The sequence below is a fragment of the Chelonia mydas genome, chromosome 7 (assembly GCF_015237465.2).
Source record: "Chelonia mydas isolate rCheMyd1 chromosome 7, rCheMyd1.pri.v2, whole genome shotgun sequence".
NCBI lineage: Eukaryota > Metazoa > Chordata > Testudines > Cheloniidae > Chelonia > Chelonia mydas.
In genome coordinates, this window is record NC_057853.1 from 53,107,037 (window position 1) to 53,129,378 (window position 22,342).

Genomic DNA, 22,342 nt, shown 5'->3' on the forward strand with positions numbered 1-22,342 from the left:
GCCTTTTGTTATCTTAATCACCCTGCCTCTGTCTGTAAACAAACTCCCTCCCCCAATCGTGGAAGCTGGGAGCAGCACAGAACTTATCACATATCACACTCTAGAGCTCTCTTGGGGCTAGGGCATGTGCTGTGAGCTGAACTCAGGTACAAAACATGGGGGGAGGGTAGAGCCCCCCTGCCCTCCCTAAATGGTTGCCCCTGCAGTTAGGGTCTCTCCTGCTAGCAGGGTGGTATTTCCCCTTTGAAACAGCAGCTCCAAGAAATCTGTGCTAATCTGGCAAGTCAATAGGATCTAGTGGGGCAGGGAATGTCACACACGAGGGGCTCTTAACACAATGCAGATAATGGACTCTTCCCCAGACTCTACTGCTCTCCTGGCTATGCACAGGCATGGCTTAGGTTCACCCCATTTCCTGGTGGTCTCCTTTATATCAAAAATGGCCAGCACATATATAGGTTTTGGGCAGCTGTGCTCAATAAAGGGCTCTCCCTGCCCCACCCCCAATCTGCTCATGGAAAGCTGCTGGCAAACACCACACCCTTTAAAATACAATGTGTGCTTGCTTCTTCCTGATTTCTGTCACCTGCAGCTTCCCAAGAGGAAGGTTGGTCTTGGATGTAATCAGTTTAGAGACTCTAGCCTCAGGGTGAATACTTTAGGCAAGCTGCTCTTACTAAAGTTTTCCTAAAGCCATTGTTAATCCAGTGACTCAGTTTGTTTAGGGGGTCCACTCTCTGCACCAAAACCCATGCACCCTGATCATAGCTGATCAGTTCCTTTTGGGTCAGTCTCAGGCTGTGGTTAATACATTCTCAGCTGTTGAGCGTGTTCTGGCTCCATTTTGCAGCTTTTTAATTTTAGGCTTGTTCTAGCTTCTGGGAGAGGGCATGGGTGTGCGTTATTTCCTTCGTCTGTACTTCGTGAGCTTACTGGGCTGTGATAGCTCCTGGCGATTGTCTAGAGCAGCAGTGCAGGAAAACTAGTTTATTTGTGAACTCGAACTAGATAAATTCATGGAGGATAGGTCCGTCAGTGATTATTAGCCAGGATGGACAGGGATGGTGGCCCTAGCCTCTGTTTTCCCTCTGGGGCACCTGGCATTGGCCGCTGTCTGAAGACAAGATATTGGGCTAGATGGGCCTTTGGTCCAATCCACTATGGCCGTTCATTTCGCCTAATTTAGAGCAACTGCTCTGACCAAACCCTTTCTGAGTCTCTTGGTAAGCTCTGTATTATTGGAATGAGACACTGTCAGGCTCCAAGTTAACAGAGTCACACTAAGGCCAGGCTGGTTCTTCAGTTCCAAGTGGAATGTCTAACCTGATCTTGTGTTCATAGGGGTAGAAGGCTTTGGCTGGGGAATGGGTGGCTACTTCAACAAATGTGCCGGCGGGGGTTTCTGTTTTAAAACCAACTCTTCTCCATCAACTAGACTAGATATGAATAGCCATAAAATGTGATTTGTCCAGAGCAGTGGCTCTAGCATAAGAGGTAAGAATGAGTGAACTAGTTTGTGTGGTAACATAGCCGACATCTCCATTGGAAAAAATAGCCCCTTCCCAATCTGAATGGAACAGCTGTGAAAATGTTACAGGTTTGAGTCTAAGACCATCAAGGTAACAGGAAAACAACCAGTACAAGCCCAGCAGCAGGAAGTAATAACAATGGACAGGGCAATATTACACTTGGTTACAGGGCCTTCCTCTTGGAGAACACACTAGAGTTCTGTGCAAAGGCAGGGTGTGAAGATACCTGCAGCTTCCTGCTTCTGAAGTGTGATAACAACCCTCTGCTGCTGGGGTAATTTTAGCTACCCATTGAATTGAGGCTAATGTGATGTGAACAAACTCAGGCTGCTGAGCAGCACTGAACCACCTCTGAAGTTGGCACCAGCCATAAAGAAAAGCCTGTTCCTTGCTGCATGTCAGGTGAGGCTGGCTAACGGCCGGGGCAGCGCAGGGATGCTCAAGACTTCTGCCTGCACTTCCTTGACTAGAGCAAGCCTTTAACAGCTTCAGGCTGGGGGCTTGCAGAAGCTGGCCAGAAGCCTAGAGGCAGCTGGTTGGTGAAACATGGCAGGACTGGGGGGTGACAAAGTGCTCCATGCACTGCAAACACCCACAAGGTGTACTGAGATGGGAGGGAACTGTTTTGCTGGCCTGCCCCATTTAATTTTCTGGCTCAATGGATGCTTCAGGCTGAGTGGTACTGGTGCTGCTGGTTGTAACATCTGCCCCCTTTGTCACTGCACCTCTTCATGACCCTGTTCCTTGCACCCTTCCCAAATACCAGCTTAGGTCACTGTTCTAAATTGTAGCTTGTTTGTTTCCTGCCTTTGCCCAAGCACAGGGCTGAGTGGGTGAGAGCAGAACCAGAGAGAGGACAACACTCCAAACCGTCACAACTCATAGAAAATAAGTGGTACATTTATTGAACCCACTGAATGCTAATTCTAGCCTTTATTCAGACACTTGTGCTCAGCTTCGAGAGCCAAGAATTTCTCCATTATCATCATTCAATGTGAATGACACTATACATGAATCCAGTGCAGGAAGTGGGGCTCTCCTCTGTTCTAATGAGGGAGATAGGTTTCTATTTCTGTTCCTCTTTTTGGTTGCACAAGGTTAGCCCTTCCTTAGGGCACATGGAATAAAATACTATATTGCATACTATATACATTTACATACAATGGTAAATGCACCAGTTAAAAATACACAATACCCAAGGCTCAATGGAAAAGCTTGGTTGAAACAGCTTCTCTCCCCTTTAGAAAAAAGGAGACCATGACAGTTGCAGAAGTTGCCATACATTATGTTCCTGTCTGGGTCAAAGTGAACCCTGCCATTTGTCTTAAGCAGCAAGACTCCTGCTATATAAGGCTGGAGAAGGAGTAAAAAAAGCTGGTTCCAGAGCCACTCTCCTCCATACAGCGAGACAGGGGAAGTTGGAATTTAGATGCCCATGGCTCAGTGAGAAAGAAAACAACCACTCCAGACACCAGCAGGACAAGTTCATCAGAATTCGTCTCCTGCGACTGTCTGGGTATTACCTTTCCAAGTGTGGCCAACCTCAGAGAAAAGCAAAACCCCCCTAATGCAGTTGGACAATTGTCCCTGCAATAGAAGCCCAAGACCCTTGGCAGCAGAGCTGCTTTACTCTCGCCTAAGCTATCTGGCTTGGTATCAGGGGGTGAGAGTGTCTCTTAATTCACAAGGATCAGGGCCTTGTTCTTTTGCTCCAAGGGAGGATCAACAAGCTCTGCTCTGAGTGCCCTGGATCTTGCCTAGATTGCTCCTACTCAGTTATCTATCCTATCCCTTCAATGGATCTGGCACCTCTGAGGATGTCATCTGCTCAGAAGCTAAGTGCGAGTCAGAGGATGTTCCTGTTTGACCCCATTCCTCTCTCACTGATGTCCACTGAAGAAACTAGCTTTGTGGCCTGGTATCTTCTGGACCCTACCATCATGTGGATGCTGATGCAGCCCCAGAAAAGAAACTGGACCAGTCTTTCCCCATATCAGTAATGCCTGGGAAATATGCAAGAGAGGAAGCAGCTAGTAGGACACGATCCTCAGTTATATTCAGCAGCATGGCTTAGAGCCTTTGCAACCAGGGGCCTTAGACTAATCATCAAGCCCCATTCCCCAGGGGAGGTAGCGGAAATATCTATTGTTAGAGGACACCCCTCTATTCCCCTCCCTCTGGAAGACGACAGACAGATTCTTTATGACAACTTCTGCAAGCCTCTGCTCCTTCACCTAGCTCCCTGGAACACACTATTCCAAGGGCGCAGCTGCAGGCAGGACCAGGCAGTCCACTTTTACAACACCCCCCTCTCTGAGCAGGGAGCCTAAGCGGAGGATGCTGTTGAGGGGCAGCCACACAGTTTACCAATAGCAGGACCCGTCTCCAAAGAACGAACTGCCATGTGCAAGGGGGAAGAGGGAATGTTGCCTTTCATGGCTGTATTAAAACTGCTCCCCAAAGTTGGGGTTCTCCCGATTCCCCCTTCTCTAGGCTGCAGTGGCTTTTTCTGCTACGACAGTGCAATTACCACATTGCTATCAACAACAAAGGCCAGGTGCTGCACCCCAAACCTGTCACAACTGGAAGACATTAACCCTCTAGGTACTGAGCATTTCAGACAGTAGTAGTATAGGAGTCTGAAAATCCCAGTCTCAAAGGGTTAGCATGCTCTCTTCTGGGTGGGGGGGAGGGAAGCCCACAGATGTTCCCTGGGATCACAGTCTCCTCCTGGAGCAGCCGCTACACTTTGTGCAATTTCCTTTTCTTTGTGTCTTTCTTACAAAAGTTTTGTAACAAACCATTAATATTTAGGGGCTTGATTCGCACTGGGTGCAACAGTCTCGCTGGACCTCCTGCAATGACATCCCAGGCAGCAGCCAGAGCGGGAAGGGCTCCTGTCACCATCCCAAGATCTTGGCTGTCTGCTCTTTTCTCTAGTTTTTTGACTGACAAGAGATGCCATCGTAGGTATTTTCCACCTGCTTTTATATCCATGGATAGACAGCACCATGCATCCATCAGCACCAGGGCAGGGGCTTCCACCTCAGCTCCAGCTGGAATTCTGCAGTCCTCGCGGAGCCATGTGGAAGGGGCTGCCCAAGTCTGTTCATCAGCTTGGATAACTCGATGTTGTGCTCTCGATAGAAGTCTGTGAGGAACAGCCGAGACTGCAGGGGGAAGAGAAGACCTCACGTTAGCAAGGGTTACATGCAATCCTCTCTCTGCCCTGAAAGGCATTCATGTAGTCCCCATATCTCAGAAAATCCACTGACACTACACCTGTCCCTAATTGGCTGAGAGCGCTCTCCCTTCAACCCATTATTGCCTCTTTCCAGGCAAGGCACATTTCCCCAAGCTGGTTACTCACCGAGGAATCCATGTCAGGATACTTCCTTCCTTTACTCTTTCCCAAGCATTTAGTCTTCCCTCCATCTAGCACCTGGCACCAAAATCCTTTTGCTTCATCAAACCTGAAAGGGACACACTTAGTTAAAAATCCTAGGGAAGGAAACGTGTATCTGTCTGTGTTGCTGACTCCAGTTCAAAGATTTTAAAATCTAATTCATTTTGCACTTTATTTCCTTTTTTTGGCGCTGCCTCTTGGCTGTGGACAATGAAAAGCACTTGTTTTACTTTTGGTTCTAAGCATGGCAAGTCAATTCACGTTCAGGTTCAGGTGAAATGTTTGTGGTGACCACCAGGAAAATGGAATTTTGGAGGCTGTTTCCACGGGAACTTACACCAATAGAATTTTTTTAACAGTTAGTTTAAAACAAACAAAAACACCCTCCCTTTATGCCACACTGATTTGACAGCTTCCGATGGTGCTCAAAGCCTCAACTCCTGGGCACCTTACGTTATTAAAATACAGATCTAATACAACTATGAAAACCTCCATCTTGTCCCTAAAAATGGGCCACATATCCAACTTACCACACAAATTTCAGGGCTGCAAGCTGACCAACCCTGCTTCCTCTCATCTGCTGCTTCAGCAGTTGCAGGTCATAAGTGACCCATGGCAACTGAAGATGGGGGAGTGTCTATAATTCCACTAATCCATTCACAGCTGCTCCAACAGAGAGCCAAACAGTCCTAATCCCTGACATTTCTCTAATGCCATTCTCCAAGTGAAGTTTCGCTGCACTGTTTTGGAGGGGTGCAGTGACAGGTCCGCTGTCACACAGGCCATATCTGTGTCTGAGCTGGGAAAAGGAACCCAGACCCTGACTCTGAATCCTTTCGACTATACGATGCCTCTGCTAACAATTCCTCAGGCATATCTGGGACCCAATCAGACCCATCAATCTCCTGCCCAACACCAATGGGAGAGGTCCCTCACCTCATAATAATATATAGCCTCCAATTTAATATATAGCTTACCAGAGACTCAAAAGCGTTTTGGCCAGAGCAGTTGCTCCAAATTAGGTGAAATCAACATAAGAACAGCCATACTGGGTCAGACCAATGGTTCATCCAGCCCAGTATCCTGTCTTCTGACAGTGGCCAATGCCAGGTACCCCAGAGGGAATGAACAGAACAGGTAATTATCAAGTGACCCATCCCCTGTCGCCCATTCCCAACTTTTGGCAAACAGAGGCTAGGGATACCATCCCTGCCCACCCTGGCTAACCGCCACTGATGGACCTATCCTCCATGAACTATCTAGTTCTTCTTTGAACCCTTGTTATAGTGTTGGCCTTCACAAAAATCCCTCTGGCAAAGAGTTCCACAGGTTGACTGTGCCTTGTGTGAAGAAATACTTCATTTTGTTTGTTTTAAACCTGCTACCTATTAAGTTCATTGGGTGACCTCCTAATTCCTGTGTTATGTGAAGGAGTAAATAACACTTTCTTAGTCAGTTTTTCCACACCAGTCATGATTTTATAAACCTCTATCATATCCCCCTTAGTCATCTCTTTTCCAAGATGAAAATCCCTGTTTTTTTAATCTCTCCTCATACGGAAGCTGTTCCAGACACCTAATAATTTTTGTTGCCCTTTTCTGAACATTTGCCAATTCCAATATATCTTTTTTGAGATGGGGCGACCACATCTGCATGCAGCATTCTAGATGTGGGCGTACCATGGGTTTATATAGAGGCAGTATGATATTTTCTGTCTTATTATCTATCCCTTTCCTAATGATTCCCAAAATTGTTAGCTTTTTTGACTGTTGCTACACATTGAGTGGATGTTTTCAGAGAACTGTCCACAATGACTCCCAAGATCTCTTTCTCGAGTGGTAACAGCTAATTTAGACCCCATCATTTTATATGTATAGTTGGGATTATGTTTTCCAATGTGCATTACTTTGCATTTATCGATATTGAATCTGATCTGCCACTTTGTTGCCCAGTTTTGAGAGATCCTTTTGTAGCTCTTCGTAGTCTGCCTGAGACTTAACTATCTTGAGTAGTTTTGTATCATCTGCAAATTTTGCCACCTCACCGTGCACCCCTTTCTCCAGATCATTTATGAGTATGTTGAACAGTTCCGGTCTCAGTATAGACCCCTGAGGGACAACACTATTTACCTCTCTCCATTCTGAAAACTGACCATTTATTCCTTGGTCTAGATGAAGTTGTGATCTGACCTTCCCACCTTGTATCTCCTAGCCTAGCCCAAAGATAATATCCAGAGTGTGTCATACAGCAGGAATGAAACAGCAAAAGTCCTAGTCCGTTGGTGACACCATGAGGTACTGAACAAAAACTCAAGGAATTACGGTTCCAGGTAATTTCAGTATCCACATCAACAGCAAGTCTTGATGACTTCAGTGTCAAAAAGGGCTCAGCTCAGGGAGGGATCTAGGCCAACGTTAGATTACTTCTGCATCAGCAAGCGGGGGACACCACACAACGAGTCCAAATACAGGGTGATGTCGTGCCTACAAAAAGAATAACCAGACCTCTCTACCATCCCGAGCTCATTCTTGGCTCACGTGAAGCTTAGTGACCAGGTGGATGAAGGCCAGCAGCATTTTCCAGCCAGCTTTGGGAATCAAGTGCTTAAGCATGTTGTTAGATCACATAAGCACAGTAGGGAAGCTTATTTAAACTCACCACACCAGTCAGGCCAACTTGCAATCCCTTCTCAGGAGAGGCCAGGGACAGAGCTCGTGACAGACCAACTCCCCTTTCACCTGAGATGAAGGTCATGAGTAAGCTCACAATGCAGCTGCCTAGCAATATTAGCAGTGATACACACGTACTGACGAATCCTTACTTGAGGGCCTGGGTGTAATTGAAGAGTGGTATCACCCCCAGAAACTTCTGGATGTTCTCCATGATGGAAGCAGGGCTGTGCCGGAGCTCCTGGCCATCCACAATCAGAATCTGAAACAATAGAGCGTCCACAAAGCTTTCAGTGTGAGCTACGTCAGCCTCTGGCACCAAACCAGGGAGCAGCCCCTCTGGACCAGGACATTCCCCCAGGAGCACTGTCCATGCCCTAATACCTGCGGCTTACAAGCCGCAAAGAGCCTGAGGGGAAAAGCTAGTGCTGTTCCTCTTTTGGGTGCTGGCCCTTTGTTACTGGAGACAGAAGAGTCCTAATGTTGACCAACATTTACAACATAAAAGCAGCTCAAAGTGTCACTTTTTTCACTTGACAGTTGCCACACAACAGCCTGTAACTGAGCACCTAGCCTGAGCACTAGCCATCAATTACATGTATCCTTTTTGACAGCCGATGCTTCCTTTTTACATAACAATCTGCTCTGGCTCATTTCCCTCCCTCGGAGGATGACAGACATTAACCATCAGTCTCTTCGTACTAGCTGGACTATCCATTAAAGAGGAAATCGTCCAAAAGAAATGACCTGGGGTGAGTTCTGGGGAGCTGGGCCCTAGACCACTCCAGATCCAGTAGTGAAACAGAAGCACTTGGCCACAGAAGGAGATGGCTTTTGGCAATTTTGATGGTAGGTCAGGCACTGTGGGGAGGCGACGTATCTCTTTGCAGACACTGAAGTTGACCTCAGAGTGGGCGAGCTGCTTTTCCTCTCCTGCTCTGAGGCAGGTATCTTCTAGTGGCAGGAGGTGGTGATGGAAGGGCCCCTGCTTCTCACCTATGGAGTCACTCTGTGATAAACCTGCATGGACACAAACCACTGCAAAGAACTGTGGGGTATTTGCAAAGAGTTCGAGAATCCTTCTCCATGCAATTAGTTCATTGTCCAGGGCAGACCAAAAGCTCTGCTCCTTGTGTGCCCAGAATCCCAGGCCAAAGAAATAATTACAGGAAGCTGTGCTCCAGTTCTGTACAACCATTACACCATTAGCAGTTTTGGGGGTGGGGGTGGGGGTTTCCTCTTTGGAGAAACCTAGTTTTTAGGACCAGTTCTTTCTTAAAGGGGCCATTAAAATGCCCCCAGTCACTCTGGCCGTGAGACTGGAAGGTGCAGGGCTTCTGCAGCTGCACCATTTCAGCCAGGAAAGGGGGGCAATCTTATGCAAATCTCTGTTGCCAGTTATGGTAGGTAGCTTTTGTAAATCAAAGTGGAGAGATCCCATTGCTTATATAGGGAGAGAAAGTCTAGGCTTCCAGCTCAGACAGCAGGTCACAGGTCCACAGGACAGTTCTAGTAATAATGAGGATTCAGTGAATAAATGATATATCGCTTTCCATCCATCACTGCCACAGCACACTCCTGAATCACTTCATGCTGTGATCCTGTTTACTGGGTAACTGCAGCTCAGCAGATCTGTGACTTGGGCAGTGGCTCCACGCTGTCAGGCCTATGCTCCCTCCACTCAGAGCCCAGTTGTCTGACCTCAGCTCTGCAGATCTGTGCTTGTAACAGCCCTTTGCTTCTCTCCAGGATGGGCCATGCGCTTTGTGGGTCCTGGAGAAGCAGTGTTTCCTGGGTCAGTCTTCCAAAGGTGACATGTCCATATCCTTTTGCATAACCAGCTCCTACAGGGTATGTCTTCATTGCAGAGTTTACTTGGGTATTGTCCCTAGCCCCACTCCTGTCCCCACACAAATGCTCTGAGCTGAATGGTGCTTTAAACCCATGCTAGCTGGTTTCTCTGGGAGCATGGGCTAGTGGGCTGCTGCTGCATTCAGACTGGTAACCCTCCCACTTTGCAGAGAGGACACAGACTAAATCACTTCAGTGCCAGTAGGCCTCCAGCACCTTCCCTCTATTCCCCAGAAGAACAGACAAGTTCTCCTTCAATTGACTAGAAAAGGATGATAGAGCAGCTCAGCTTACTGCAGCGCTGAGAACCATGGGAGATGCCCCCTGAAGTAAGTGACACACACAAGGGACAGCAGCACCAGTGAGGACGCAGTAGCTTGAGTAGGGCTTTGCAGTGTGGCTGCTCACCCTCAGGCCAGGCTAACCTAAGTGCTGATCACCCAAGTTAACTCTCCAGTAGGGATATCCACAGTCTTATTCTAAAGTGTCCTAGTCCCTGCCTGGTGTGGTAGCCCATGCTCTGACACTCATTCTGTAGAGAATGCAAAGTCAGCCAGAGAGGAGAGCTCAGGTGATTTTGTACAGAGCAGGAGGGCTCCCTAGTTCCATGTTTTCACAGTGCTCCAGCGTGGTTGTGATTAGTTCAGCTGAAGAGTTTTCTTGCTGTATTATGTCCTGACATCATTTTAAGTGCCGTTTTCTGCTAAGAGGGTATTGTCTTCTCTTCACTCTCATCTGCTCTAACAGCTTGAATACGAAGGCAGGGAGATGTGAGCCCAGGGATGTGCCCGCACACTTTATGCAGGACAGACTCCTTCCACCATCTCCCTGGCTCTGACCACCAGATGAAAGTGCTAGCTTGTCTCCTGCGCTGAGGATGCTGCTGCTGCTGCCTTTCCAGTTGCTGCATTTGAATTAACTGGCGGGGGGTTGCAAACCGTTGGCTTAAGCCAGAATTCTCCAGATGTGGAGGGAACAGCCCAGGGCCGGGGCTCTCGCTGGACAATATACTGCCTTAGAGGAGATGCAATGTCTGTTACTCCTATTCACTGCAATTGCACCACAACTCGTCTGCTCTTGTCAGGCACTGGCTCTGCTACGACAGCAAGAAGGCCATGAACACAGAGCCCGGCTTTGTTTTACTTTTGCCTGTTAGTTCTACAGCTGTACTATGTTTTCTGAGAAGCAGAACCACTGCCTGGTCTTAGAGCTATTGCTGCTGCAGGGAATAAGTGCCTCAAAACGCATGATGGGATCTGCTGGTTCATGCACCACCTGAGACTAACTCTGGCAACAGAAGTCGAGTTCTAGGCAATCTTGCTTTACATCTGTCAGAAAAGAAGTTGCTAAAATGCTTTCTGATTCCGAGCACACAAGGCAGTTTGTAAATGTCTTGTCACAATGAAGGCAGATTCAGAGACAGAAACGAGCTGTAGTTTGTGTTGACCAACCTAGAAATCTAAAAACAGAAGGCAGGCAGAATTCGGCAGTCTGGGGATTCCAGACACCTCTGCAGTAAAACCCACACTCAGCAGCGCTACAGGCTTCATGAGCTGGAGAAGAAACAAGTGAACGTGACAAGCAATAGAGCCCCAAAGCCTCTGGTGAAAGCCAGGGTATCACAGCAGGAGCGGAACACGCACTGGGCATCGTGACTGCCCCAGGGGGACACGCTGCCGAGACAAAAGGGAGAGACGCTAAGGCTGCAGTAAGCTAGTGCTTCCTGGGCCTCCTAACGCTGCTGTGCGGTCTGGGAGCTCAGCCACCTACTATACACAGGCACTAGGAAACCTGTAGACACTCGACCCTGACTGGATAGACACGATCAGTAACAAATCAGCCTGATTCTCTATCAGGTAACATGGAGGGAAGGAAGCAGCAGTTTATATTCCCCTCCCCAAAAAAGAGTCGTAAATTACAGTGAAGAGAGAATGAGACAGACGGGGAGTTTCCTGTCTCTACAGTCACCAAGCTGAACTCTGAAAAGCCAGCCCGTTCCCTGTCCACCATGCTTCACTCGGGACTGGGGCTTTCTGACTCTCTTTCCCCAGAGTTACTGATGTCTGAGCAGCACTGCTCATTGATCCAGAATAATCTTCTGCCAATTACTAGAGACACGGCCAAGCGCAGCAGAGCTCTGTACCTGCCCAGAGGGGTAATACGTCAGCCATCGTTCCAGGTGAGTCGAATACATTCCAGGGAGCAGGCATCGGCTCTGCAGGTTGCGCAGCTCCAGGTGGGCCTGGGATTTCGCAGTAATCACCTGGTAGAAGGTGTAATTGAGAGCCACAGGGTCGCTGTGAGCATGCTGGTGCTGGGAAACAAACACATGATTAGGAGGTCAGAACACAGAACTCTGCCCTTCCCTAGCCAATGTGCACGCAGCCCCCTGCTCTCTGCTGCCCTGGGGCAGCACAAACACACCCCAGTTCTCCTGTGAACAAATCCACACGCTCCCATCAGTACTAACCTACCCCGGCCTCCCAGGAGAAATCCATTCACCCAGGAGCTGCTTGCCACACTGGAGCAGATCTCCAGCCCTCCCCAGGGCCCCCCGGGAAGGGGTGATACCTGGTACCAGGAGTAGGCTCGGATGGCCGGGTTGATCAGAATGGAGATGATTTTGGCTCGTGGAAGCAGGGCTGCGCCACGCTTCGGTACCACCTCTGTGTCAAAGTAATTGGCACTTTTCTCAAACATGAAGTCTGTGCTGGCGTTGGAGGGGATGGGGAAGAATTCCATGTACCTGCCAAGCAGAGCAAACCAGGACAGCTTGATGGCACACGTGTGGGGAGCACAACCCAGCAGAAAAGTGGCACAGGGCAAACCAGCCTGCTGGCACCTCAGAACTGTAGAGGGCATGCAGAAGAGCTTGGGCTGGCCAAGCCCATGGAGAGTCAATGAGGGGATGACACAGAACGGGGATAGTGGGGAACAGGGGTAGAGTCTGATGTGGAGTAGGAGGGGATGCGATAATGGGCGAAGACATTGCCCTGTGAGCAGGGCACAGCACTCTTGGGTGGTGCCTGGAACTAGCTGGGGATGTAAACAGGCCTCAGAATTATTCCCCCGGGTCTCAGCTTTCAGTAAAAACAAGTGAGCCTCTAGCTATTGAATGAAGAACAAAAGACAGCCCAGTGGGTAGCATGCTAGCCGGGACTTGAAGATCTGCGTTCAAGTCCCTGCTCTGCCACTGACTTGCTGCGTGACCTTGGTCAAGTCATTTAGTCTCTCTGTGCCTCAGTTTCCCCCCTCTGTAGAACAGGGACATGAGCCCTGCCCTGCCTCACAGGAGCGCTGTGAGGATAAACACACTGTAGATTGTGAGGTGCTCAGATACTAGGGAGATGGGGCACCTACAAGAACCTTAGGGCTTGTCTTCACTGTAAAGTTATCTCGAGTTATATCCGTATAGCTCCGAGTGGATACTTTCATTCTGATAAGAGTGCTCACATAGGGGTCTACACTGGTATAACTAGAGCAGTATAAAGATTCCCCATGTAGACAAGCAGACAGACCGACCAAACCAAGCGTAGGAGACAAAGACATCTGCTTGGGTCCGTGGAGAACTTAACTCTGAGGTGAGAACCGCTCTGTCCATCTCAATGGGCACTAATTCAGGCCTTGGCTACACTAGCTATACTGGTATAGCTATATCGGCAAACCCTCCTAGTGGAAATGCAGCTTATGCTGGCAAAGGAGTACCTTTGCTGGTCCTGGGTGGTCCAACCTTTTCACTGCTGTGTGGGGCTCTTCCCCGGACCACCTACATAAATACGTGCTCTACAAAATGACGTTCTCCAAGCAGCGTGACCTCGCGTGTACAGTGCAATCAAGGCCATGCCATAGGGAGGATGCTATTTTGTCGAGTAGATCTGTTGCAGGCTGGACACATTCGGGCTTGGAGAGAATCGGCCTGTGGGACACATCCGGCCCACGGGCCACGAGTTGGGCCACTCACCGCTTCACCAAACAAACGTAGCTATGCACTGGCAAACGGACTTATACTGGCAACCCCTTTTTAGTATTGGGGTTTTGCCACATTTGTTACCAATTTAACTATGCCAGAAAAACCTTTGCTTTGAAAAACCTCAGATCTAAGTGAGAATATTTTAAACATGAACACATCAGCATGTGACAAGGAGAGCAAGTATTGTATGGCGATTTCCCCAGTCTGCTCTTGGGCAGACATTCATAGCACATGCAGGGCTGCAGGAGCATGCATGGCTTTCAAAATTTAGGAAACGCTGGGCTAAGGGTTTATAGCAGGGGTGTAGCTGAGGCATAGCAAGTGGAGAAACAGATCAAGACTGTGAGCACCCAGAGGTGCAACGTACCGGACAGAAATGGAGGGCTTGCTAAAACGCTTGAGGTGGATGGAGCCCAGGGACACTCAGGAGGGTGCAACATGAGGACCAATCCCTCTAGGGGAGCACAAGAGCTAGGATGCTTACCAGTCAATTCCTTTATGATAGTTGGGCCCATTGAAGAACTGGATCTCTTCGAAGGAGGCTGGACTCGGGAAGTTACTAGTGACCGCTGGGTGCATGGTCAGGAAGAAGTGCACAGCTGTTGTTCCTACAATGAGCAACAACAATTAGTGGAGCTTGGGTCACCCAGGGAACTGAGAGGGGCGGGGGGGGAGGCTTGTGTTTCCTGACGACTCTGCTGAGCACAGCGAGAGCTTCCAGCATGTCTATGGTCAGCCAAGCCAGGTGTCCTTACTACGCAGCGACAGTGCGACACGGGCACAGAGCACAAGAGCTGCCAGGGGCATAGGCACACCAGCAGAGATCCCCAATGGCTCCTGTGAGGGGGATGGCAGCTGGGCTGGGAAGAGGTTCACCGATAGGGCTCAGGCCCCCATTCTACACAAATGGCTGGCACCTGTCAATTGCTGGAAGTGGTTCCTCAGCTCAATACCTCTCTAGCCAAATCACTGCCCACAGCAATCCCAGATGAGTTACCGACCCATGTACAGACCTAGTCCCAGACCCCTGTGCAGTGTGTCAGCGTGAGAGCCATTAGGGCGCAGGCCTGTTACTGGGAAGGCACTAGAGGGGCACATCGGCTCAGCTAAAGAGGGTCAGGACTCGTATGGGTAAACCAAGAGCCTGCACTACTTCTCGCGGTGACTCAGCAGGTGAGGCTCTTCCCTGCGAGTTCGGGTTATGCCTCAGCAGGGCAGTAGGAGCACTGTGCTGACGGAGGTGCTGCACTTTGGGTGGGACAAACCAGAGACCCTGATCACGTGTGATCGCTGGCTACTGCTGTACAGATCTACGAACGGTCCGTCTGCACTGGAGGCAGCAGAGTCAGGAGTTTATCTTTAAATGGGCTGAACAATTACCAGTTTTCTGGGGTCCAACGACAAGGAACTTGGGGAGCCGGTCACATGTTTTCTCTTTGGACCAGATATCCTTGTGCCTCTTATCATCACAGGGATTCTGCACAACAGAGAGAACAGGATTTAATATTAGCAAGGGAGCTGATGACGGCTCCTGCGGATAGAGCATAACGAACAAGGAACAATTCACAACTACATCCCCATTCTGCTGAGTACTGGCAGGCTGCACTGCACAGACCAAGGCGCAGGAACAGCTTCCAAAGCACTCAAATGATTTAGGACCCTAAGTCCCTTTTGAAAGTGTTCCCCGCAACTCCTGTCCAAAGTAACCAAGATGTGGGCCCATCATCATTGCTGGGCTGAGCAGCAATCCCTGCCCTGCTGCTGTTACAGCACAGCCACTCTGGCAGACAGACAATTCTACCACCTTCAGTTCATTTCATCTGCTCATTAACATGCAGAGAGCTGCTGTGCTGGGATGAAATGGAATAAGCATGTTTTTATTTAACCAACATGAATTCTGTAGCGTGAAATTATGTCAGGAGACGTCACAGTAACATGCCTGCAAGCTCTGCCAGCCCCACAGACATTCCTCCCCCCACGGTTATATCCTCAACTAGCCAAGTACCTGGGACCCCCTCCAGGCCAGTGAGAGCTCTCTGTCCCCACAGCTCGCACCAGGAGTGTGGCCCATCACTCCCTTCCCCCAACATCATGTCTTTGGGATCTGGGGAGCGAGGCAACAAGGACCAAAACCCACGGCCATGCGACTGACCCATCTGGGCACTGGAGTGGTAGTGTCACCATGGCAACCCTTCCTTCTCCATGTACCTTCCAAAGAGAGAGCAGCCTCCTGCAAGAGGCCACGGGGAGGAGTCCTGAATGGCCAAGGGAGATCAGAACAGCCTGCTCACCTGCCACAGTGGGTTCTTCTCCTGGGGAAAGATTTCAAAGTACTTTTTTGCCAGCTGGACAGGAGGCAGAGTCTGCAGGCGAAGGTTGGTCCAGCATTGCACAAACTTGACCAGGCTCTCAAAAGTGTACAGCCCCAGCCGGTCGTTCCCATAATTAGACAGGTGCGTCATGAAGATGCTGATCTGCAAACAGGGAACACAAGGAGCATTTACAAGTCAGGTAACAGCCCTGCGTCATCCCAGCCTGCTCTCTGCCACCCTACTGCATCCCACCACCAGACTTAGAAGCTGCTGACTTCCGAGGCCTGCTCTGGCTGTCTGAGCTGGTGAATGTGCATCTCTCCTAGGCTATGGGACAAAGGTAAGAGACTATATTGTGCCCCTGGGAATACTGCTCTGCAATCCACACCTCTGCTCCAGGCAATGGGTGCCCCGGGGAGAGGGAAGTGGGTGATTCTCCAAATAGCCCCTATTGGGCTAGTCCTTGAAAATCCCAAGTGCAGACCATGTGTGAATCAGAGTGTGTTCTCTGCCAGAGCCCCAGCGCAGTTACTAGCGCTGCAGACAGTTGGAACAGGGAGCCCGCTCAGCCCTTACAAAACACTGACTGGTGGAGACAGGACCTACCCTGGATCCTAGCTCTCCCAGCAAGTGCGCTGTGCATTCCCAGAGACAGCAACTCACCTCTCCTAGGAGCCTTAGACCCAGACACTCACAAGGCAAACACATTCCCACCCTGAACAAGCCATGGCTCCACATTCCAGGTGACCACAGGATAGTTTTGGAAGCCGGACTGAGGCCAAAGTAGTGATTTGTCCACAGTGACCCTTTTCAAGCAGTCAACAGCTTGGAAAGCCCCTGTCCAGGAGGGAATTGGAAGCAGAATCTCCTGTGTGCTCAGAACTGGAATTCAGTTCCTCCTCCTCTTCCCACTGCTAGAGGGGGTCACAAGCCGTGAGAGCAGGGCACTCCCTGCACTGGCTGCGGCATGTGCCAGCTTGAACAGGGGACACGGAGACCTGGGAAAGAGAGTGCTGGGGCTGGCTTTGGCTGCCAGGCAATGCCCTGGCAGAAGCAATCCAGGGCAGACTGGATGATCTCACAGGAGTCTCCCAGATCCCGAGTCTGTGGGAAGCCAGCTTCGACTCACCAGCAGCGTGAGGAACAATCTTGGCTTCACTCTTTAAAACACTAAAAATACACCAAGACTTGAGCCTTGGGGTGTGGCCATCCCTGCCTGTCCTCTCGCCAGGGAACAGACATCATAGAATCCCAGACTATCAGGGTTGGAAGAGACCTCAGGAGGTCATGTAGTCCAACCCCCTGCTCAAAGCAGGACCATCACCAACTAAATCAACATCCTCCATTGAAAGGTCCTCCCAGGGGGTGTGGGCATCCCCCTGCGGAACTTCTTGCCAACTGTTGGGCATGGGACCCTCCCGAAGCTCAGGAACATGTTCATATCCTCCTGCCCACCAGGTTACGGGGCTCTGCAGAGCTGGTATGAGACACACTCAGGCCTGCAGCCAGCACGAGGTCTTGCATTCACCCTGCCTTGCTGAACAACCTATTCTCATCATTGCATTCGTTTGTCCCCCAGATAGTTTGCTTTTAAGAATTTTAGCGCGTGGCTGAAAGTGCTGCCAGCTCGAGTTCTGCACACGGCTTTGACGGCTCGGTCCCTGTGACGCTCCAGTGCGCGACTGGGCACAGAAACGCTGCAAGGCCAAAAGGTCAGCAGCACAGCAGGGGGCACCTCACTGAGAACACTGGGAAGGAAGCAGGTGGTTTAGCACCGCAGGGTACAAGAGGGGCCTGGGCAATCATGTGGGCACCCAGTGCTGGAAAGCTGGAGGCGAATCACTGTGAGGATGGGGGAGCAGGTCCACCTGGCAAGGTGAGAGGATCGGGCTCAGGAGTAGCTGTCCATGCATCAGGAGAAAGCATCCATTTCCTCCAGCTGCTTGGGGAGCCACCTGATAGACAGGGATCATTGCACAATAACCCCTTTCTCACCACTGACACAGCCCTCCTGCACTGGGGGGAGGAGGGACGGGGGGAGGAGAGGATTCAGTCCCAACACCGGCTTGCTCGGAACACTGCCAGGGTGACAAACGTGGCATACAACGGGGGCAGTCAAATCTCCAGGCCTGCCATGACCAGTTCTGGTAACATCATTGCCCATAAATGGTCCCAAGCAAGAGGAATCGCAACCAGCCAAGCCAACCAGGACTTGCAGGGCCACTGCCCTCCTCTTCCTACTGAGTCTGGCTATCTCGTAACAGTGTAACATGCATGCCCCAACAGATCAGCCCTGGTGGTCTGCCCTGCCCTGGCTGGTCCTGCCAACACAGCCCTGAGCAAGCCTGCTGATGTAATCTATGACCAAACCCTGCCCCTCAACTGACCCATGACTAGCTTGGCAGTAAGCCCCCATCTGCAGCATGGCATGATCTCCCCTGCTCAGCACTGACAAGGAGCTGTAGACAGAGAAGCCTGGAGTTCAGAGAACAGATGATGAGGGAAACTTTAGGAATATAAAGCAACAGCTGTGGGTACAGCAATGGCCTGTATGGCATGTAGTGTGAACAAAAGGGCCTGTGAGAAGTGCTCAGAAACATCCCCCTCTGCTGCTAGGAAATACAGCCAGGGCATGTGGCGGCCTGTAGGCGTCTATTCTCATGCCTGAGATCAAGGCTTGCTTGCTAGTCAGAAGATCAAACATCATCTGTTGACACTGCAGAGTTAACCATACACCCAGGACTCCTGCATGTGGGCCACACTCCAGCGGGCTGGAAGCACCACAGAGGAGTGCAAAGAGGCTGTGCCCCAGTCTGCTACGGATCACTGATAGTGATGTGGGGCTGGTGGCTTTCTCCAAACACTGGGATGTCTCTATCAGTGGGGTCGCACTTTGCTAGCTCTGGGCTCCCTCTGCAAACAGGAGCAGTGAAGATGTGCTGACAGCACAGCCCTCCGCTGCTTGCAGGGATGAAGGGAAATGAGGGAGAAATACCCAGCAGAAGGAAAGGTGCAAATACAGGAAAAGACTGAAGGGGCTCAGAGGAGGCTAGAGAGTCACAGTGGGGGGCCAAGGTGCATGGTGCTCTGGGGACAGTTTTATCTGCTAGATGACACCACAGCCCTGAAGTGGGCAGCCAAGGCCTGGCTTACTGCAGTGGGGCTCTTGGAGGGGTGGAGTTCACCTTACACCACACTGAAAGCACCAGATAATATGACAAGACACAAGTCACAGCCTCTGGGCAGGCAGTGAGCCACAGAACTGAGCTTGTCCAGAGTGTTGCCGATGATACAGTTCTACTTAAAATTTGTCTTTTAATAAGTCATACATATGCTGAAATGGCTCCTCACCCAACTCTCATATTCCATATAAACAGACCGAATACTACATATCTGTGGAGAAAGTGAGTAGTTAAGCATGTTGATGTTTGTATATACAAAGGGGGGTGTTGGCGAGGACAGGGAGAGAGCGAGGGGGCCCTGGGCTGGGGGCGGTGTCATGTGGAGGGTCACATGAGAGGGTCACATGCTCCCCCTTGTGTCCCTCCCATAAGTGCAATACCAGCAAGAAATTATTTCTACTTGCACCACTGACTGGACACCACAGCCTGGGAGTCTGTTTGCAGGTGACAGAAGAAGGAGAACAGCCAGCGTGGGTTGGTGATTTGCACATTAGGACACAGTCATCTGGTCACCACTTTTTACATAACAAAACTGCCCTCTTGAATAGAGAGGGGGAGCCCGGTGGATTGTGATCTCTGGATTTCAGCAAGGCCTTTGGCCCAGTGGCCAAATTCAGACACTGGAACAGACAGAAAAGAGTAGGGAAGATGAGCTGAAATGATCCAAAGGACCAGAGAATGATGAACTTGTGAGAGACGATGAGAGTAATAATGGTGGTTCCCCTTAAGCTGTGAGGCTCGTTATAGGGGTGGAAAACAATAACTCTGACTGGGTAATAATAACCACACCAAGACAGGACATTTCTAGGGGACAGGAGGAGTAAACTGGTTTAAGTTTAACAAAGGAAATTAGGGAAGATCTTTGGACCCGAGACCTATGAGAAAGGGGAATGTCTTGCTTCGACATACTCACTAGGTATCTATAAGGAAAGAGAAGGTTTGGGAAGTTTAGCAAGGGAGTGACAGGCAGAGGGATGGACTAGGAAATGCAAGGCTCCTTCCAGCTGCCTCCCTCTCAATTTTCTGAACCTGACCATCTGAGCCCACTGTCTCCCCGTTTATTTCTCTGGATTTAAAAGGATAGAGGTGGGAAAGCCCCCAACCGGCATCCACAGCAGAAAGCTGGGAAGAGACTGGAAGGTGCAAAGGCAGTGCATTACTCAGGAGTTTGCTGGAGCCAGGCAGTGATTGAGGGGGCAGGAAGGAGCTGTGTCAGACCTGGATCTCCTGAAAATGCCTCAGGCAGGACAGCAGCATCACAGGAAAAACATATAACAAACTGTTTCACGTGTATCCAAGTTTCAAGGAAATGGATTGGGGGTGGGGAGGGGGAAGGGGACACACCCTAGCAATGAAACCCCGGGAGGATTTGTCACAGTGCCTGGAGACAAGCCAACTGCAGCCAGATGCACAAGCAATAAAGGGAGCCAAGGACTTTTGGCTCAGCAATTTGTTGGGGGAAGACTGCAGCACGGGTAAGAGGAGCTTCAGCGTCTGACTGGGCTCAGCACGCCCACCCTTTCTTCCAATCCTGTGCTTGGGGAGGTTTGTTCTGGCTGACCCTAAACTCTGATACGAACTGACAGGGGACAACAGGGTTTGCCAAGAATTCCCTTAAGTAGCAAGGGCTGCTTTAGCCTTCACTGTCCAGATAAGCAGCTGCCCGCCCTTCCCCCAGCTCTCGCTCTCCCACCCTAATAGCTAACCATTCTAGGCAAACCTTGTGTAGTCTGTGGAAGAGAAGAATGAGGGGGGATCTGATAGCTGCTTTCAACTACCTGAAAGGGGGTTCCAAAGAGGATGGATCTAGACTGTTCTCAGTGGTAGCTGATAACAGAACAAGGAGTAATGGTCTCAAGTTGCAGTGGGGGAGGTTTAGGTTGGATATTAGAAAAAACTTTTTCACTAGGAGGATGGTGAAACACTGGAATGCGTTACCTAGGGAGGTGGTGGAATCTCCTTCCTTAGATATTTTTAAGGTCAGGCTTGACAAAGCCCTGGCTGGGATGATGTAGTTGGGGATTGGTCCTGCTTTGAGCAGGGGGTTGGACTAGATGACCTCCTGAGGTCCCTTCCAACCCTGATATTCTATGAGGGCTTCCACCCTCGCACTCTCCATGGACACTAAGAATGGGCCCGGCAAGCTTACTGGGTTCAGAAGCACTGTCAGGAAGAGTTCACCGCCCCGAATGCTTTTGTCCAACTCCTTGGAGCCCCCAGGATACTCGTTGTAGAAGATGGTGTGAGTAAAAAGCCCACACGTCTGTCGAGGCAGCACCTAGTGAAGCCGGAGAGAGGGAACATTAGAGAGGAGGCTGACTGCATGGGTGTGTCGAGGCAGCACCCTATAGAATGACATGGAGAGGACGCCACGAGCAAGGGACCCCAAGCGTCACAGGTTTACAGGATTCAGACTTTCCCCTCATTCACATGCTCATCCTGTTCTGAGTAACGGCACAGGGGGTTAGTGGGATCTCAGCTTCATGCTAGCGTGCATGGTTCTTCACTACATTCCCACAGGGGCTGACCCATCCATCTAACACACAGGTCAGGACAGGTGCTGCAGACATGTCTCCTCAGAAAGAGCCCGGAGTCTGAAAAGGAGAAGTTTGCTCGTGCAGAGATGGTGTTTTCATGGGCCTGGATGCATAGCTTTGTAGACATGTACTTGCTTGCGTTTGGGAGTTTTTGTTCTAAAACCTCACGTACCGTAGCCTCTGCACTGCATTGACTCCAATCACAGATGCACACCAACCGGCTCTTTCTCAGCTTTGACGGATGGTTTTGGGAAGGTTCAGCACTCGAGGTACCGGGTGGAGCTTCTCAACACTGGTCACCTAGAAGCCCCCCCGCCCCCCATCAGCTGACTGCCACCATAGCTCCTCCCAGAAATAACCCAACGGGCTCCACTCTCCCAGCTGGTAACACTCACCATGATGCCGTTATGGATAAACCCTCGCCGGTACCGGGCAGGCCGCAGGTGGGGATACTCCTCAGTGCTGGTCACCTGGATGCCCCAGATGGATTTCCAGGCCTCATAGAGCTGTGTGTGGATGGGATAAACTCCAGAATGATGGGGGGCCACAGCATAGCCCAAGTCCGTGGGGATCCCATGTTCCTGGAAGCAGAACACAGCTTTCGCTCAGTATTTAACTCCCCATTGTCTTTAATGAGAACCACAGCAGCACGAGCAGACTCTCTGGGGACGCTGTGTGAAATGGGAAGCTCTGAGTGCTGCCAGAATCTATCGACACATGTAGCAAAGGTGTTTATACATCAACCAGGGCGTTCAGCACCGCAGCAGCTGCTCAACAGCCACGGGTCACTTGGGCTGTGACAAACTGGACTAATTCACCAGCCTGACGTCAGCCCCACCGGTTACAACGGCCAAACTGATCAGTGCTGCTGAAGAGGCAAATCCTG

At 50.3% G+C, this 22,342-nt stretch overlaps 1 protein-coding gene across 10 annotated transcripts in view; it reads right to left on the bottom strand.

Moving 5' to 3' along the window:
• Positions 1–2,411: 2,411 nt before the first annotated feature.
• Positions 2,412–22,342, bottom strand: part of NDST2 (N-deacetylase and N-sulfotransferase 2) — a 239,567-nt gene continuing 219,636 nt past the window's right edge. For all 10 annotated transcript variants that reach the window (XM_043550909.1, XM_043550913.1, XM_043550914.1 and 7 more), the window contains 10 exons: positions 21,852–22,037; positions 21,069–21,197; positions 15,717–15,899; positions 14,806–14,902; positions 13,910–14,033; positions 12,027–12,201; positions 11,599–11,769; positions 7,757–7,866; positions 4,900–5,002; positions 2,412–4,699 (listed from right to left, as the gene is read on the bottom strand). In XM_043550909.1, the coding sequence (XP_043406844.1) occupies positions 4,550–4,699; positions 4,900–5,002; positions 7,757–7,866; positions 11,599–11,769; positions 12,027–12,201; positions 13,910–14,033; positions 14,806–14,902; positions 15,717–15,899; positions 21,069–21,197; positions 21,852–22,037 (1,428 nt within the window). In that variant the 3' untranslated portion in view covers positions 2,412–4,549. The remainder of the gene's footprint in view (positions 4,700–4,899; positions 5,003–7,756; positions 7,867–11,598; positions 11,770–12,026; positions 12,202–13,909; positions 14,034–14,805; positions 14,903–15,716; positions 15,900–21,068; positions 21,198–21,851; positions 22,038–22,342) is intronic.